The sequence below is a fragment of the Trachinotus anak genome, unplaced genomic scaffold, assembly GCF_046630095.1.
Source record: "Trachinotus anak isolate AG129_WGS33_773 ecotype Australia unplaced genomic scaffold, CSIRO_AGI_Tana_v1 ptg000032l, whole genome shotgun sequence".
NCBI classification, from domain to species: domain Eukaryota; kingdom Metazoa; phylum Chordata; class Actinopteri; order Carangiformes; family Carangidae; genus Trachinotus; species Trachinotus anak.
In genome coordinates, this window is record NW_027273883.1 from 11,366,876 (window position 1) to 11,386,104 (window position 19,229).

Below are 19,229 nucleotides of genomic sequence, written 5' to 3' on the forward strand. Positions count from 1 at the left end.
TGAAACAATTAGTTTATTAGCTAATGAGTCACTCGTCAGAAAATTAAATGCAGTTTTTGATAATTGATTAATCACTAAGTTGTTAAGAAAAAATGGCAAAGAAAAGGCAAATTAAGTGATAATAAAATCATCATCATTAGCTGCTGCCCTCTTTTTTTAGTCTGTGTTATAAAAAAGTCAAATCAGAAACCTCTGGATTTGCAGTTAGTATTTGATTTCACTAAAATGTGAGAACAACTACACTTAAAAAAAAACCCCAGCTAAGGCCTGTAATTTTAGAATAATGTTTTCATTAGAACGGCAATGTAAAAAGTAAAGCATCAAAGTAATTCCTTTTGAGGTAAATATTCTCTTGCATCTCCACATGTTGTGGTTTGGCTTTTGAAGCTGTGTGACTCAAGAGGAAATCTGACCTCATAACTCAACACGGCTATGAATATATCATTTAAATGTAACTGTTCAGCAGCAGCAGCCACAGCAAGCAAAAAAAAAAGAAAAAAAACCCCCTGGTTTTTAACTCATGGCTTTATTTCAGTGTTTCAGAGTGTTGCTTAGCTCTAAAGTGTGACTGAGGTTTAGCTGTGGTGCAGAGGAGGAAATGGAAATGTTGCCACAATGCAGAAATGGATACCAGACAAACCTCTCACACTTTCACCTTAGCACTGAGACGGCAGTTACATTAAGCATTCATCACAACAAACTTGCTTTGATTTATGGCATTACAGAAAGAAAAAAAAACAGACTGTTTATGCTCATAATTCACGTTATACATTTCAAGATGGACAACTTTATTTCTTTTTTAGTTTCTCAAAGCAACTGGCACTCATGTTATTATAGCAGGAGAACAGAGGACTTTACAATAAAACAACATAAAGGTCAACTCTTATCTGACTCCCACACACACTCAACCTTCGTCACTTCTCATTTCTGTTTTCTCACAAAAACAGATAACAAAAGAGCAAAATATACATATTACAGATGTGCATTTTGTGGAGAACTGCAGAGCAACATTGTGACATTCAATCCAGTAACAGTATTTCCACGGGGCAAGAAAAATCAGAGGATGTAAGAGGATTGTGAAAAACAAACACACTAACACAACCAAAACCATACATATCCTAACGCATACAAGTGTATTTACATGCAACAGCGATCCACACACAAACACACAAAACAGTCATTAGGAAGTAGTTGTGCTGCCAAAGTGCAAACGAAACGCTGCGAAGCTCAAAAGCTGAAAAGTGCTTCCTTATGAGTGCGCGCACATCCAGAAGAAGATGCAGCTGTACAAACATTGACACAACATTAATAAGCATGTATACTGTGCTGTAATAGCTGATCGTGATGCAGTAACTGGAGATTCTACAATATATACACATAATATCAGACAACTGGACACGAATACATATGATAACACAATTTTTGTGCGTAAACCATTGAAATAAATGAAAACAATTTAGTGTTTTTATTTATTATCACCACCTCACATGGCTAATGTCCTGTTTGGACTGAGATATGTGATGTTATTTAATTATCAGTAGTTTCAAAAATCCCTCAAATGACTGTTTAACACCGACCAAGAGCTTTTGATTTGATGTAAAACTGTGTTAGAGATTGGAAGATGTATTATTTCATGAGTTGTGATGCAGTAGCTTGTAGTTACATACTGATGACAGAAGAGTTTCAAATACAGTGATAGATAAATGCACTTTTCTGCTGTAACAGTTAGAAGCCATATACGATAACACAAATAGCCACCTGAGTTTTTGTATCCGACTGTTGTAATGCACCAAGTAAATGACTGCACAACAAATAAAATTTCTGTTATCTTGGTTGTACCCTGCAGTGAAATCATAAAACAGGGACTTTGTTAAGACTTGGCAGTGCTACACTACACCTCTCATAAATACGGTATGTGTGAAGCAGACACCACCAGCTTACAGAGCCGTCCTTGAGTTACTTCTTTATCAGTGCAAACACTCCAACCTTAAAACGGCATACATTAATACAAACGTCCTCTACTCTCAGACGACACCATCATACATATCTTGCTTAAATATACTTTTTAAAATCTATAGTTAGTGGTTCTTGTGCACCCAGGCGAGGAGAGGGACTGCTGCCGCACCTCCATGTTTATTCTGTCTACTCAAGAAAACATGGCTCCCTTCCCCTGGCAGCAAGGCACACCAGGCAAGCAGACAGGACAGCAAGTCAAGTCTTTTTTGGATCAGACTACTGCTCTCCAAAACCGGCTTTTCAGGCTTGACCTCAATACATAAACCCCCTCAAATCCTGCAACCTTTTAACACTGGGGGTAGCTGAAGACCTGGGACTTAACACTAAACATATGTTTATCCTCTTATATGGATGAATATGCACCTAGCTGGCGCTGGGAATGTCAACAAATATTAAGTAATGATAATTCAGTTAAGTTTGGCCCATGTTTAAAGCAGGATTACAGGGAATTTTGTCAATTATTGTAGCATTTGTGACTGGGGAATCTGGGGAAAACACACATTTTAAAAAAGGCACGTTAAAAACATACATTAAAAAAACTAAACTTTCGTTTCTGCATTAAAACACTGAGGTGGCTTTTTCTAAACACATCTTCGCTGCTCTTGTGTTTAGTTATGAAATGCAACTCATTACAGTAACTATGTGCTTAGAACCTGTTTGTCTGCATTGTACCCTAAGGCTTCATTCTTTTTCTAAAGATGCTCATGGTTTCTCTGTGGGAAGATCTACCATAGGAACCTTTTCTGTGGGCGACATGGGTGCAGGTTCTTTGCTGTCTGGCAGGCCGACGACCACCGCCTCAGGCACTGGGGCAGTGGGCTTTCCTGCACCGGCAGCGAATCCCTGAGCAATGTCGTCAAAGGTTCTTCCTTTGGTTTCAGGCACTCGCAGGAAGGTGAAGATGAAGAACAGAATGAGGAGGACTGTGAAGATGATGAAGACGTATGGGCCACAGATTTCCTGAGAGAGGAGGAGAGAGGTGTTTATTATGGGATAAACTGCAAGGCAAGCTCAAAACCACTTGTTCCTGAAGCGGATTTGGGTGTAGCATATTCATATCCATACCGCCAGTTTAGGGAAGCCTAGCCCAACCAGGAAGTTGGCAGTCCAGTTGGAGAAGCCAGAGACAGCCATGGCAGCTGGTCGGGGCCCCTGGGAGAAGAGCTCAGCCACGATGAACCAAGGAATGGGACCTGGACCCATCTCGAAACTGGCAACAAAGCCGAACACAGCCACAATGGCCAGGTAGCTTAGAGATGGGTTGGTCTTCTGCTCGGAGAGAGAAACGGAGAGAAAAGAGTATTGTAATGAGGGAATATTAGGTAGGAAATTTTATTTACGTAGGCAAAAAGCTCAGAGGACATGAGGAATCCAGCTATGGGCACTTACCCCTAAAGAGAGCGAGATCGTCATAATAAGGGCACAGATGGCCATTCCAGCCAGTCCAATCAGGTGCAGTGTCCTTCGTCCCGCCCTTTCAACTAGGAAGAGCTGGTCCAGAAAAAAAGGGATTGATTAATTATCCACAAAATATAAAACCTGCCACATTCTGAGACACAAACCAGGAAGTCGGACACTTACAGAGACAACAGTAAACACGGTGTTGACAACTCCAGCTCCAATAGTGGCGTAGATGGGTTGAGTTACACCAGCACTGTCAAAGATGCCTGTGGAGTAGTAAAAGACCTGAGGAGGAGAAAGAGAAAGAGTTACTATTTGGGGTTACTTTTATTATTTCAGTGAATAAAATTAGTGCAGTCTAAAATTACATTACATTAATCTGTATTCAATGATTTTTTTTGCAAAGCACCAACTTTTAAACACAACATTGACATGTTACCACTTTTTAAAGTTGATAAGGCGAAAGACTTAGAAAACAGTTGTTACTTTACACATATAAAAAACATATAGAAGCAAATGAGCACACATTTAAAGTTTTGCGTCTAACAACCTGATGAATCTAATATTCACCCTCTCTTAGCTTTGTTTTGGTCTCTACCAACTTCAGAGGGAAATATCTGGTTGCTAAATGCTCCACTATGTTCACTAGTGTGTTGCTAACTGTCTGTCTGCTGTTTGGCACTGGGCAGGTGGTATACAGTGAGTTTATTAGATAGTGAGCTAAAACCAAAACAAAGAGCTAATAGAAGCTAAAATGCTCTGCGGATGATGGGAAATGCTCCTTTCACATTAAACATAGACACTGTTAATGTAAAAATATTGATCAGTGCAGGTTTAATTTTTTTGAACTGTGAAAAAGCACAAATCAGCATGAGCTGCATTGTGTAGATTAGTGCTAGTGGGTGATGTAGGCCATGGGTGTTGTGTCTGTCAGAGGTCAATCGATGTTCCAGCCTTTAGCTGCAGGCAGCAGCAGTTTCACTGTGATTGTTTGGTCAGACACTTAAAGTGCCATCACATTTAGTAAGCCTGGTTACATGACCTTATTAACAAAATACCTATTTCCATTGACCCTCGATGCCCAGATTATTCCACTCAATCTAAAATTGCCTGGAGCCAAGAGGCATCCCCTGTCATGCCTGTCTGAAACATTTGTATAATTTCAGTGAATGCTCCTTTAAAGATTCATGTTTGAGTTTAAAGATTGCCCGCTCACTTGATGAGACTGACATCTGAAAATTATATCCTTATCACTCAGCTCCATAATAAGATATGATGTCTACTCACAGCGTTGATGCCAGAAAACTGCTGAGAGAGCTGGAGGACGATAGCAATAATGATTGGTTGACGGTATTTCGGGGAGCGGAAGAGTTCAGGGATGGTCACTTTCTTTTCCATGGCCATCTTCATCCCTTCTTCCTTCATCTCTTGAATATCATCGTTCACATCTTCACAGCCCCGCAGGCTTATCAGAGCTACAAGACGAAAACGGGATGGAAGAAGAGGAAGGAAGTAGGCGCATTATTACTCAAATATGATGTCAAGTAAAGAGAGGCTGCAAAGGTCTTGGAACATCATGTAACATGCTAAAATTTTAATAAATCACAAGGCCACCTCATCTACAGGACATGCTTCAATCCACAGATCATTAAAAATCCACAAGTCCTTCTAGATTCAGTCTCATTAAAACATGATGTTGCCATCTTGTTGGCGGTATGTCAACTTTTTTCCAAACTGACCTTTTCTTGCCTCCTCCTCCTGATTGAGGACAATGAACAGGTAGCGGGGGCTTTCAGGGCAGAAGGGCAACATGATGCTCTGCAACACGGCAGGCAGGGCGGTCAGAGCCAGCAGCAGAGGCCACAAAGTGTCTGAGCCCAGCAGAGACTCGAGACCAAAGATCTAAAATACACAGACAAAACACGCAGGCTGTTATGTGAAATGGAACAGTCTCAGAAAATACCCTAATGAAGACAGGATGCCTGAAAATGTTTGCTGAGCCGAACAAAGCTGATATATTTAGTCCATGCTATTCTGCAGAGATCCAAAACTTAATATAAAAAGCATCAGTTATATAATAACCATGTCACAGCCCCATACCTGTGCCACCAGGATGCCAATCACTACACCCAGCTGGTGCAGAGTGCCGAAAGCTCCTCGGACAGCGGTGGGAGAGATCTCGCCCACGTACATGGGAGTCAGTCCCGTGCACAGACCGCAGAACACACCGATGATCAACCGGCCGAAAATGATCATCTCAAATGATCGACTCAGGGTGGACAAGCCCATCAGACCAGCACCAATAAGAGCGAGGACATTATTTAGCAACATGGACTTACGCCTGGTGATGGGTGAAAAGGAAGAAAGAAGGGCAAAGTTAATGAGAGTAAAGAGAAAAACAAAAAAAAAAAACAACTATAAAAAGCATATGTCTAAAATGAGGCTCCAACTGATTTTTTTTTCACAAAATGTGTTGATTATTTTCTCAATTAATTGACTAAGGTTGATTTCCCATTGTCCAAACTGATGTCTTCAAATGTCTAATTTTATCCAAATATCAGTCCAAACTCACAGAAGCTAAAACCAGCAAATGTCTGCCATTTTTTTTATTGATCTAATATCAATTTACTGTCCATCATCTTGTATTAAAGCATTTTCTGCACCTCTGTGTTTACTCCTTCCGTTCTCACCTGCCAAATTTGTTGACCATGGCTCCAACAGAGAAGGATCCGATCATGCCTCCCACACTGAAGACGGCCACAGAGAAACTCCACACCATGGTGTTTGTTCCCGGGCTGAAAGGCTCCCCGTACCGCTCCATAGACACATTCTGGAAAAACCTGCGCAGTTTCTGTCACACCACAGAGAAGAATGGTGAGGTTAGAAGTGGCTGCTTTTAAGAGTGCATTTGTTTCATGTTGGAGCTTGTGCTTAATGTATAAAAGGGAGGTTTTGACATATCCACATGGGGGCAGTAAAGCTTTGAGCACTGGCTTACTGCCCTGCCAGAAAACCTCATGTCTGGCACCATAACTCTATTTAGTGCAGAGCAGACCTACTTATAAAACCAAACCAGATACCTGATATAGAAAAAAACTTTAAAAAGTGTCTTTAACTGTATGTCACTGTAGAATATAACTGCAATATTAATATCAGAAATAAGAGAAGATGTGGTGTTGCATCTATTATTAATCAGGGAATTATGTCCACACCCTAATGGCCGTCCCCACTGTCTGAAAACATGGAGACACCAAATGTCCATTTGTGGCTGACATGTTGCAAACACTCACACAGCCAGGAGAACACACACACACACACACACACACACACACACACACACACACACACACACACCTGCTCTGGTGCATTGATGACCCCAGTGTTGTAGCCAAACTGTAGCGAGCCGATGACTGCTGTTGAAACACAGTAGAGGAGGTAAGCTGTCACCTTCTGCTTTGGCTGTTGATGGAGAAAGAGACAGAGACATATGACAGATTAAAACAATGACTGGATGCAGTTTATGTACAATCATCCCCTCAGTGTGTGTGGTGGACATGGCCTGTTCCTGGCTCTACAAAGCTCTTGTTGTTTATAGTGACACTGGTAATTACAACAATGAGCCTTTTCTACATCTGCCCCCCCCCCCCCCCCCTCCCTGTTTTCAGCTCTCTGCATTAGAAACTGCAGGCTCGCAGCACTGCTGTGAAAGACAGGTATTACAACGCTGCACGGGCTCCATGACTCGTAGCTCTGAGGTATTTCTAAGCTAAGTAGCTAAATACACCCTGAGAGAATAAGACTGAATCCTATTGTGAGTGTTTTTTTTCCTGCTGGGCTCAGAATTAAAGTGGGTTTAGCTCATAATAACAAGCTAATACACCTGACATTAATCCTTTGCAATGGCAGGGGAGTGAAACTTGCAATATGTTAAAGTATCAAAGCAAGCAGAACTGAAGCGAGTAATTGGTTTGAATAAAGTCCCCAGTTCCCAGTCTACTATGTGAACAAAAATGAAGATCCTCCAATCAAAGTTTTACTTTGAAGAGCTAACCCAAGGAATACATCTCTTTTACATTCACTGTGATGCCTAAACTTTATAATAACTTTTGCATTTATATCCAGAGTCTAATGGCTAGGGGTTATTGTCCAAATAGGCTCATTAATAAATCAAATTGAATCATTCACTTTAATCCATCCATTCTCAAAACCTGCTGCTATTTCAGCACTAACTCGACTATGTAACATCAATGGAACATTAATGATGTCCACCAGAAAATGAATACATTGTTTTGTACAATTTGTAATCAGATTCAAGTCAAAAAATAACCTCTTCTAGCAACAAACATGTACAAAGACATTGGCACAGTGAGTCTTGTCCCATGGATTTACTGCACATGTTATCACTATCTGCACAGATAAAATACCAAATTCCTCAAACATCATGAAACAACATGTTCATTTGGAACAAACTGCCTTCATATGAAAATCAAACGGGCAGTTCAAAATGTTTCGCTCTCCTGAATCTAACTGTCTGTTCTCTTCACCTCCTTTTTCTGATGTGCTGAGTTTCAACAGAGAACTTAAGGTTCCTTATTGACAACAAAAGCAATAGAAAATGTGTTTTAAGCACATGATATGAATGGCTGTTTGCATCAGGCGCCTGTTAAGTTACCATAAACCACCACTCTGCTCATAGTGAGACAGCACAGAAAAGGAAGTGATGAATTACTTGAAATAATGACAGCGGGCTGATGGCAGAAAATATTTCGGCACAGTGAGATAGTGGTAGCTGTAATCAAGCTACGCTGTGTTTCTCAGAGAGATATGATGGTCTAAAACAAGCTGAACGCACTGGTGTTATGTCTGTGACGGAGAGAGAATATCTCGAATGTCTTTGTTCTGGAAATAGGAAATGCTGCATATGTGATAAAGTGACAGGGAGTACCGAGGAGGAAATACAAAGCATTCGTAAAGCAACTGCATGATAAAGTTGAGGACAGAAAAAATAATAAGGGATCTAATGTTTGAGAATAATAATCAAATTAATGAGACATTTGTAATTTTAAAATAAAAATGAGTGAATTATAGTTACAAGTAAGACAAGATTACCTGAGATCCCCTAAAAGGAAAGGGTATAGCACAGTCTTATCTTTCTAGTTTAGACGAGGCAGACATGCATGTGGGTGTGTGGTTGTGTGTGTACACATGTGTGTGTGTGCATGTAAAACAGATATGTCTTATAGATCTGCAGGGACATGCTGGTGTTGAGTAAGATTTTGACAACTGCGCCCTCTCTTAAATCACCCTCTTGTTACAACAGCGTCTCTAACTGGGGAGCGTCCCTCTGAGTAAGGAGCACTGTGTATGTTATGACCATGATGCAGCTGACACAGACGTTGTATCAACATGTTGTGACACATGTGGTTGCACATGGGTGTAGCCATTTTGGTGCATTTGTTTGCGTTTTATGTGTGTGTCACATAGATCACTTGTCAGAACAGCAGCCGAGCAAATTCAATTGCTCAAGATTTGCAACTGTATATGTAACATGTACGTCCTGTGTATCATCCTGCCAAGAAAGATTATAATCAATATGTAACCACAACTAATTATTGATTACCAGCCTAGAAATGTATGCAGTAATGGAAATACTGACAAATTGAACTAACTGTGCGTAGCTGACAGAGCTCAGAAAATATGAACTTGTTGAACTTTTCACTTGTGTGGCAAACTGTCTGCTCATGAAGCTCATGTGATATGACCAAAAGCTCCAGAACATCTAGTAAATGGACCTGGCGGTGATATTGTTTTCTTAACTTCTGTTTTCAAGGCCTCGAATGAACCTGAAACCTCAGTTACTCAGCCATACACTCTTAATTTGGTCATTTCCTGTGCTTGGGTTTAGTTCATCTTTTAAATCTCTAATATTAAATAATTATATAGAAAAATGAGCCAATATTTCCGAGACCACGTGATACTGTATTTCAACAGTGTCAAGATTTCAGCAATTCATCGTCTCTTGCAATATTCTGAAGAATGACGCTGGACTCACGCCTGCTTTTTCTCCTTGACACTCAACTTCCACATTCATGTCATATTGCAATCCTCTCCCATAGTTTTCTTCTTTTTGACTGTATTGCATTGACTCTTTCTTGTGTCTCTTCATCCTCAACCAGAACTTTGCAGCCATCCCTTCACACAATTTTCTCTCCAGCGCAGTACGTACATCTGCACAACATTAACTGAGCAGGCGCGTATTTGGTTAGGCTTATTTTGTGCAAATATTTTGTACAGTTCTTTTTGCAGTGCATGCCAATTTTGAGAGCAGTGTGGTGCGTAGTTACACCAACCCAGCGGATGTGACAATCTTAGGAAACAGCCATGAAAATGAAGTAATTGCGTGCAACATGTTTCAAAACAGAAACCACAGGGCAGGTTTGCAGAGGCACAGCAAGTTCAGAGGCAGCAGCAAATTTTTGTTCATTTCTTTTTTTTTTGGGATCGACAAGGGCTTGCTTGTTATCACTAGAAGCAGGTTGTTAACCTCCCCTTCCCTTTTTCCAGATCTCTCTTCATCATTACTATTCCCCCATCCCACCTGTCTACGCATGCATTCAAATAAAAGCAAGAAACAAGCTTGCACACTCAAGTTCAAACTTGCCACCCAACGGCCCCGTCTCCCTGTCTTTCCCTATTAGTCACGTCCTGAAGCTCTCATCTCACATCCCCAGTTCCTGCTCTTGCCAGAAAGGAAAAATACAGAATTGCCAGCCTATACCACACTGTAACTCACTGGGAGGCGCCGGCACAAAACAGGCTCACAGTAAAACAAACAATAGCAACAGCCAGGCTGACACTCTTCCTCAGGGAGCACTGGGAATTGTAACAGACAATAAACTAAATATGTTTACATCCAAGAAGAAATGAGTGAAACAGAGAAAACTGATTTTAAGTTTAGAAGATGCTTGTTATCACTAGAAGCAGATACCCGGCACAGCGGTGAACCAGTAAACAGTTATATTCACCTTCTCATCCTGCATGCGTTCCATCTTTGCTGCTTGTTAGAAGATGATGAGAAAGAAAACCACAGGGACGCTTCAGATCACACACGGAAGTTTCTGGCACTGAGCTTCTTTTTACTCCTTATGAACACACCCCTTCTGTGACAGGCAGCAGAAACACCTGAAGAGACACGAATAAAGGAAGCACATGTTGCAAACATGACTTGTACTTTTTCTTGAATACTTTTTTTAAAGAGACTAAACATCTTCAGCATTAGAAAATTCAAATGGATCCTGTGGCTTATGAGCTATATAAACTACCACTATGTCCTACACCAATTAAAACTACAGACCCAGAGAGCTCAACGCGGCCCAGACGGCTGAAGCACTTTGCTGTACTCTCTGAATTCAACAGGAGTCAGCGAGTAAACCCCTCCCTCCCTCTGCTTCACCCTCCTCTCCTGCGCTCTCTAATCATGAAACGTGAAGAGAAAGTGATGTAACTCCATCTCCTCAAATGCAATTACTGTCGCTTTGCTTACTTTTAACAATGCGGAGCTGAAACAGTCTCAGTCTCAGTTGGCTCCAGGGACTGAGGATGGAGCTGCAGGTGACGCTGCTCTATTCAACCGGATTTTTCATTTCCAAATGTTTCATAATACGCACTGAGTTAGTTGTATTCTAATAATATGACATGAACGCAACAAAAATGTAATCAGCTGAAATTAGCGGCAACATCCTTTGACAGTGACACACGGTGTGAACGAGTAGGCGTGATGAATAGAAATAAGTTTACCGGTATGTGGTGCCAGCCTTTATGTATCCAGTGACAGTCTTGTCCAGACCTGTTTGCTATGACAAGGTATTCAGTCCTGCTCACTGTCTGTGTGACTTTATATAAACACTGGTACAAGTTTTCGGGCACGTTTCATTGTCTCGCCACTTCTTACTCATGAATGCGTGGTCGGCCCCTCAGGAAGCGCAAGCGTAAAATTTCCCGTGTAATCTGCTGGCGTAATAGCGGTGGCAGGGGCGCAGATGCGTTTCCGCCCAGTTGAGGGAAAAACGGGGACGTGCTCGACTCAACGTAGGCCTACAGCGCGGAGCAGAGATGGAGAACAGACGGAGAGCCGGTGAAAGGAGGCTCTGTGCCGCCGCCGCCGCTGCCGCGGGCCCCGCCGGCCGCCCACCGGGGGCGCGACAACAATAGGCAATGAGCGCAGAGCCCAGATACAAAGCCTGGTCATGCAGAAATCATAAGACCGGCTCGGTGGGTGGCCAACAAACGGGGAGCCCTCCTAATTCTTCATCAGCTATGTCTAATCTTTCACAACCCACCTAAATCCCGGGTCTGGAATTTGACATGCTCCCTGGAAAAATGCGAGGTTGTAAATCCCACTATGCGAGCGGGGGTGGGTTCCCATTTACAGTTTTACCTGATTTCCACTGACAGATTTAAAATGGAGGCCCAGCACGAGTTTGGGCATGAATTCAGAATTTCATCTTAAATATCAAACTGCTTTGGTGATTCTTTTTCCAAGTGAATTAAACAGAGACAAAGAAATATGTACAGCTTTAAGGAACAACTTAAAGATGTTAAAGACTATCAGCACCGGCGCCTTATAGGAAGGATTTTAGAAATACTGAGGTGACTGAGACGTAATGCCTCCACCAACAGAAAGTTCTGACCACACAACAAAATGAAAATGTGTAAAATTTCAACTTTTCATATTTTGTTAATTCAATTACCCATTACATTATATTAAGATCTTACGTAGCCTATTACTGAACACTGAATTTAGTTCCCAGGTTGCTAAATCCACCACAGACCGAGGACATGACCTCTATGTCCTACAGGGGCCCGGTCAGTATTAGCCTACACAAAGACAGCCACTAATTATGCAGAAATAGATAATGGAGTAATTATGAGTTTTGGTCCTCCCCAATCAAAATCACTGTCTTGACTTGGCCTCAACTACCAGCTCGCTCTGTTTCAGCTACCGGTCGAGGCCCGGCCTTGTGAACTGTTTTCTAGTTTAATCTGACATTTGATCATGTAAATTGCGCATAATTGTCCAATTTGAGCAATGTTAGACACACTGCAAATACAGCTAATATCTGCTTGCAGTGATTTCTGAACCAAATTAATAGAAATTGGATATCCGGTGTTGACATCAAAACTAAACACAAGTCAATTATTCATATTCCTTTTTTAATCTGCTCTTTCATTCTAGTTACTTTTAAAGTGACATCTGACTTCATGAAAGGCAGATTGTTTCTGACACACAGGTCATGCCTGTTTGAAATGGTGTTTACTGATTTCTGTGGCTCATTACAGTCATTACACACTGTATCATAACTTAGAGATGACACCCCTGACAGGAAACCATGAAATCAGGAAGGAGTAAACATTCCAAAATATGTTTAAGCCAAAACCAAACCATGATGACCTGGTAAACATATGACCTTGGATTTCACACGATGACGATGATCACAGCTTCTATACTGTATGTAGGCTACATGTCATACATACTGATATACTTCAAAACCTGTAAGCCTATTTTTGGACAAGTCCACTCACATTACAAGTCTGCAGTGATGAATGTTAGAGCCTCTGTATCTGTTATTCTAAATTGAGATAAACCACACATTTCCTGAGGCCTGCAAGCAGAGGAAAGACATCACTAATGCATCTGAATCAACAGTGAGCTGATTTTTCCTCTTCTGTTGCCCAAAAAGAAGGTTACCGGAAGTCTGTGGCGAAGTTGCTTCAAAAAAGTCAGCTTTATGTGGGAGGCACCTTCAGTTTCTGCATAAGTGTATTAGTTGGAATTTCAGTTATTTCATTCAGTCTTGAAATCACCAACTCATACCTAACCTAGAAAAAAAAAACAGAAGTAACAGAGAGAGGACGTGCAGAATTTCAGGTTCAGTGTTTGCGGTGCCCCAAGTCTTGCTGTAATCTCTAAATTCACCTCTCTGACCCATCATCCCATGAGCTGTTGCCGTGGAAACTGATCCTTCAGCATCTCCTCCAGTGACCCAACCTGAGTGAGAAAATCAAATTATTAGACATCTGCAAAGAGCAAACAGAACAGAGAGAGAGAGAGAGAGAGAGAGAGAGAGAGAGAGAGAGCATTACAAACCACATCCTGCAGCCTGAGCCCCAAAACGTCTATCAGTATAATGGACTGCTGCCATCTTTTAATGAAAGTAAAAATGTCCCACTACTGTATGCTCCCACACTGTAAAACATCATACAGGAATCAACTAATTGTTTCTCGTTAACTTGATTTAAATATACAACTTTTACTAATTTCAAGTTAATTCAAGTTCATATTTCTATTTTTTATTTTCAGACCACTACAGAACTTATGAATAATAAAATGATGAACGAATGAATGAACCGCTGATGGCTCACTAAGTTCATTGAATTTAAGTTTTTAAGGACATTATGTCGACCTGGTGTGTGTCTATATGTGAAGAGAAATCGTGGCTGTTTGTAATCAAGTTAACAATTCAACAGAGTCATTGGGAGCGGTCTAACTCTGAGGCTCCAACACAGACTGAGAAAACTGAGGAAATTAAATCAAGCAAACATGATAAAGGCTTACACAACATATAATTTTAATGAGGATTAACAATATTTGCAAATTCAAACAACTACCTAAACAATTCAATAAATCAAAATACATATATAAACGAACCAAGATACATGCAATTTTTAATCAAGATAACATTTGGTGGTTTTAGAAGAACAAATTATGTTTTTTGACTTGTTAAGGCAGACCTGTCCCTCAAATTTTAAAACTGTAACAAGTTAGATTTCACAGTGTAGCTTGAAGCCCCCTGTAAGATCTCAAGAAACTCAAGATAAAGTCACAAATAGAGCCTGTTCCTTCCTTTGTTTGCTTACTGTGAGCACAGTAGCACACCACAGGGACCAACAAAAAGCATTGACAACCACAAGTTTCCCACTGAAACGATCTGTTAGGCAGCTTAAAGGTTAAGAGAAGAAAGCACTCTTTTCTCTCATGCTTCTACTGCCTATATTTTGATTATTTCATTTTGAGGATATTTGATAGGTTTTGCATTTTGAGCAGCTTGGTGTGGGTTTGAACATGATAGAAATGCATTTATATTGATAATCTGTTGGTGCAGGATCATGATGCAATTTATCTTTAAGATCTGTCAGATTGTGGAGGGCTGCTACAGAGGGATGGAGAAGTACAGTATGTGGAGTTTTTAATGATCTAACTTTTGTGCAACAGTGCCACCCTGTGTTTATGTTTTGACATTGACTTTTTCTTGGCACACACGACCTCTGACCTCACATCATGCCGCCTACAGTTCCATGGAAGTCACAACTTCATAGGAAATGTTTTGTGTAATGTCTCACTCACTTTTAGTGTCTTTTTCAGAAACTACAACTAAAACTGTAAGTTTGTATCAGTTGAGAGAAAAGCCTGAGAGGAGAATTTTATTTGGTCTGGCACAGAGGAGAGACACCCACCCATTCAGGCATGTCAGGACTCATTGTAGCATAGCTGAGGTGAACGGGTGCGAGTAGAAGTTGTGCTGAGGTGATGCAAATCAAAGGAAGATTATAGCTGTGCTGTGGGAACGGAAACGCTAGCGCTGAACTGTAACACAATGCTCTCTATTTAATTAAGACTTTGCCTTTAACATGTTGGCCTGTCACGGCAGGCAGTCAGCTGGATTCAAAACTACCTCACTGACATATCGCAGTGCGTGAACATGAATGTTGCACTGCCTCAGAGCATTAAATCACCCCAAATATTTCAGATCATACTGTTAACCAACATTTACAAACCACAGTCTCTAGGCTTTTGAGTTTGAAATGAACTAGTAAGTTGTTTGGCCAGTGACATGCCAGTGTCTGTCTAACGGCGCCGCAATGTGGTTACAGTGGGGAATGACAAAAAAAAATAAGCATCTAATTTAAAAAACACTGCCACCCTGTGGAAAAACCTGCGGATTACCAATGCACTCCGTCATCTCTGGTGAAGGTCTCATTTGGAGGACTATGATGAAGGCAGCACAAGCATGCAAAAATCTAGACAGCTGAAAGCTATGCTGGCTAATCCAGGAGGACTACACTTCAAGTAGAGGCAATATTTCCAATCCAAAATAAACCTGATGACTAAAGCGGTAGCAATGGATATGTCTGTGCAACATGAAAAACTGGTCACCAGAGAGTAGTTATGAAGTAATAAATCACTGTGATATTTCAGGACTTTCTTTGGACCTGCAGATGCCCCAGTGACATAATACTTGTTCAATAACAGAAAGATTTCCAGCAACATCACAGTACAAGTCAATTATGATTCAAAACCAGTTGCCATTAACAAAAATCTATTGGATTTTCCAAAATTTTAAAAATGCTTCTTGTTAATAATTGAAAGAGATGAGACTGTACAGCTGGACTGTACTTATTATATATAATATGGAGTGTTTATTGGACAATCCCAGTATCAGTTGTCAGATGAACTTCATAGTGTTACTTTGCCCTGCCTTAAATATGGTTGAGATTAACTACCAGTGAGAAGAAAGCATTTCCATTTCATCGGCCCCTAAAAAGATACAGTACTTAACAATATCAAGTCCAGTGCCAGGCAACCAGGCCTATTTTATAAAATTAAGTTACTGAGGAGGAAAGGAAAACATTATCTATGCCTGGCTTAGAGTGTTACCCAGAGTTCAATTCAGTACAACAAAACATTAAAGCTTAATAAACAACGCTCTTTTAATTTAAATCTGCATTATATTTATTGATTAAACATTGCTGAAGAATAAAGATTGGAAACAAACTTCAGACATTAACATGCAGGGTAAAAACTGTTTGTGCGTGTTTATAGTTTAAGTAACATTAGTGATGATGAAGATGTGATAGCTGTCTGGAATACATGTATGTTGTAGGCCCACTACACTACAGAGGTAAAGGTGTAAGTAACAGCTGACTGTCCTGAGCCATAATGGTTGGATTTCAGATCTTCCCTGGGAAAGATCCATTTTCGATCTGGTCATCCCATTTAGCAACCTGAAGGAGACAGAGGAAAATATCAGCCATATGACAACAAACAGCAGCAGAAGCACTGATTTACTTTCACAGTGGTTTCTGTCAGTCTTAAGAACCTGGAAATTTGAGCATGGAAGTTTATTCTTGACCTTGGGAACAGTATGTGTGACAAAAAAGTGTTACAGCTGTTGCATTTGATGTCATATGCAAACAGCCTAAAAAAAATCTCAACTCGAAGTTACAAGCTTTTTTCTTTCAGTACAACTGTGAAACCATTTTGATGCTGATGATACACTTGATGCTTCAACATTAAAAACAATGAAGCAAAAGAAAACAAGCAAGGCAGAAAAGTACAAAGACTGTCTGGGCTACATAAGCTAGCCTTGGCTATCCAGCACTTACTATAATCAGTGTGTGCACAGAAACACTTCCAAACAAAGATTGTGGTATATTCCCCAAAAGGTCAGCTGAACATATGTTAAGAGTGAACTATCAGAGCTGAATCACTACAACTTACCCAGCTCATGGGGCACAGACTCTTGTAAACCCTCATGTACCACTGACAGGGAGTCAGATCCTGGCCCTTGGCTGTCAGGGCCTTGTTGCACCTGTGGTAGTCTGGAACACAATTATAACAAAAATAATTCAAGGTGTGAAATACATAACACCATAAAACAAAGCTACAGAAATCTAAGGATAGCAGCACAACAACACCCAAGTCTTGACAGAAAAGGTCTAGCTCAGCACTTATGTTGATTGGCCAACTTTTTACGCATGATAAGCCAGCCTTTAAAACTAAAAGTGAAGTGGTAGATGATTAATTAGACCCCTTCTAGGCAACTGCTTGCTAGCTTCTCCATAATACTTTGTATTGTACTGTGAAGGTCATAAAATAAAGCACCAGCACACTATTATCACCTCTGTATGTTTTTTCTAATTGTCACAAGAACTTGCAACATTAAAAAAGATCAAAACATTGATATGTTTGTTTTATGACCAATGGATTAATCAGAAATATTGATTCAAGGTGAATATATATATAAGTTGATAAATAAATAGAAAATTAACTATTTTGATAATCTAATAATACTAATACTACTACTACTAATAATAATAATAACAATAACAATACATTTTTAAGCAAATAAGTAAGTAAGTAAATAAATAAATAAATATTTGCTGGTTCCAGACTAAGGATATGATGCATTTCTGTGTTGTTAATAATAATAAACTTAATATATTTGGGTTTCAGACTGTTGTTGGGACAAAACAAGACATTTAGAGATATGACATTGGCCTGTTGGAAATTATAACAGGTTTTCATTATTATCTAACATTTTATGGAGAAGATAAATCGATAATATAACTAGCAAATTACTTCATGATGATACTCAGTTTCAGGCTGCAAGAGGAATTTGGCAAAAGTGTGTAATTTTATACCACCAATGTTGTGCAGAGATCATATCCTATGTATGTTTTTGTGTGACTGGATGATGACTGATTTTGAAGCCTGTTATGTGTTGGGTTAACAAAACACTATGCTGATATGTATATCATCTTTAACAAAAGAACTATGAGCCTGCCAGTTTTAACAGGTTTTTGTGGTGCACCAAGTATTAAACAGGTGCATTTGTCTGCTTGTAAGTGCTTTGAAACCAATTTCAAGCAGTTTGTGAAATTAATAACATAATGTTGCAGAACTTTATAGTTACATAGGTGATGTGCAGTTTTGACTAGGCTCAGTTTTCATCTGCAGTGCCTGCCCATGTATACTATGATTAGTTTTGTTAAGGTCTTTATTGTCCTTACCCAGGTAATTCTGGTAACAGTTGCGGGTCTGGTTGGTGTTGGGGAATCGGGCGTCAAAGGGAGCAGTCCTGTAGTTCTTAATCTTCTCCTCAATAGTCTCAGACATGTTTGATCAGCTTTAAATACACGTCCAAACGATTCTGGGAAAAGGCACAGGGTGGATTAATTTACAGCTGCCAACAGATTTATAAAAATGTCAGATAAACAGACCGATCAGACTCTAACCTCAACACATAAGGCTCGACGTCATCTGGCTGAGCCACACTTAGCGTTTTGCTCAAAGGTTCACGTTAGCTTTTACTATTGTTTCACACCAACGTGTGTTAAATTGTTGCCAGACGTAAGTATAACTTTGTGATGGCAAAAACAAAGATTAGAGCCGCATTACAGCCACACTGTTAGCTTTGAATACCCGTTAGCAGGTTAGCTCAATAGCTTACATGCTAACGTATCTAGACTTCATTCTTAGCTAACACGTTTGAAAACGCTTGTTGTTTCAACAGTTTAGGTAGATTAAAACATTAGAAAGCCTGATAGAAAAAGTTGAAGAAATTGAAGGTTGTACAGAACATAATAACACCAAATGTCGGAGTTGACGACAGCTAACCTTGGAACGCCTCTTGCTATGTCCTCTTGAAAGGGATGTCCTTCTTCGTCGACGCGCAGAGGATGCTGGGATATCGCGTCCTCCTCATCTTCCCCTGCCCCTTCTTCTTCTTCTTCGTCTTCTTCTTCTTCTTCTACCTGGCATTATGCTAATGTTAAGAATAAAAAAGGGAAGAAAATTAAAAAGGAAAAAGACTCCCTTTTCCTAAGATGTTGAAACAAAAACAGATAACGCTTATCTTAATCAAATTTTAGCTTTATTTCTCTAAGGTCCCATTCATTTGTGTTTTACTTAAGCTATGATCATGTCAAAGTCATTTCTTTTTGTGGCTCCCTTTGCACATTTGCCAGCTAAT

At 40.1% G+C, this 19,229-nt stretch overlaps 2 protein-coding genes across 3 annotated transcripts; both read right to left on the reverse strand.

The window, feature by feature from the left end:
* Positions 1-507: 507 nt before the first annotated feature.
* slc2a3b (solute carrier family 2 member 3b) lies at positions 508-10,875 on the reverse strand. Its single transcript, XM_071469851.1, has 11 exons — positions 10,772-10,875; positions 10,443-10,599; positions 6,772-6,876; positions 6,108-6,268; positions 5,518-5,758; positions 5,157-5,319; positions 4,705-4,892; positions 3,598-3,702; positions 3,406-3,507; positions 3,082-3,285; positions 508-2,976 (listed from the first exon to the last, which is right to left on the reverse strand). The coding sequence occupies exons 2-11, from the start codon at positions 10,464-10,466 to the stop codon at positions 2,719-2,721; spliced, it is 1,551 nt and encodes a 516-aa protein (XP_071325952.1). The 5' UTR covers positions 10,467-10,599; positions 10,772-10,875; the 3' UTR covers positions 508-2,718.
* A 5,308-nt stretch (positions 10,876-16,183) lies between these two features.
* Positions 16,184-19,022, reverse strand: cox6b2 (cytochrome c oxidase subunit 6B2). Of its 2 annotated transcripts, none has more exons than XM_071470493.1 (4): positions 18,875-19,022; positions 18,268-18,407; positions 16,976-17,076; positions 16,184-16,479 (listed from the first exon to the last, which is right to left on the reverse strand). In XM_071470493.1, the coding sequence occupies exons 2-4, from the start codon at positions 18,371-18,373 to the stop codon at positions 16,426-16,428; spliced, it is 261 nt and encodes an 86-aa protein (XP_071326594.1). In that variant the 5' UTR covers positions 18,374-18,407; positions 18,875-19,022; the 3' UTR covers positions 16,184-16,425. The 2 variants fall into 2 exon arrangements, with proteins under 2 accessions (XP_071326594.1, XP_071326595.1); XM_071470494.1 differs by lacking the exon at positions 18,875-19,022 and adding an exon at positions 18,493-18,517.
* Positions 19,023-19,229: the final 207 nt, after the last annotated feature.

Bases quoted from the DNA above. Each gene is read 5' to 3' on its own strand.
- cox6b2 (XM_071470493.1), bottom strand. From the start codon at position 18,373: ATGTCTGAGACTATTGAGGAGAAGATTAAGAACTACAGGACTGCTCCC. The intron at 17,077-18,267 runs GTAAGGACAATA...ATTGTGTTCCAG, and splicing joins CTGTTACCAGAATTACCTGG to ACTACCACAGGTGCAACAAG. The intron at 16,480-16,975 runs GTAAGTTGTAGT...TGTCTCCTTCAG, and splicing joins GTCTGTGCCCCATGAGCTGG to GTTGCTAAATGGGATGACCA.
- slc2a3b (XM_071469851.1), bottom strand. From the start codon at position 10,466: ATGGAACGCATGCAGGATGAGAAG. The intron at 6,269-6,771 runs GTGTGTGTGTGT...GTGGTGTGACAG, and splicing joins TCATCAATGCACCAGAGCAG to AAACTGCGCAGGTTTTTCCA. The intron at 5,759-6,107 runs GTGAGAACGGAA...ACCCATCACCAG, and splicing joins ATGGTCAACAAATTTGGCAG to GCGTAAGTCCATGTTGCTAA.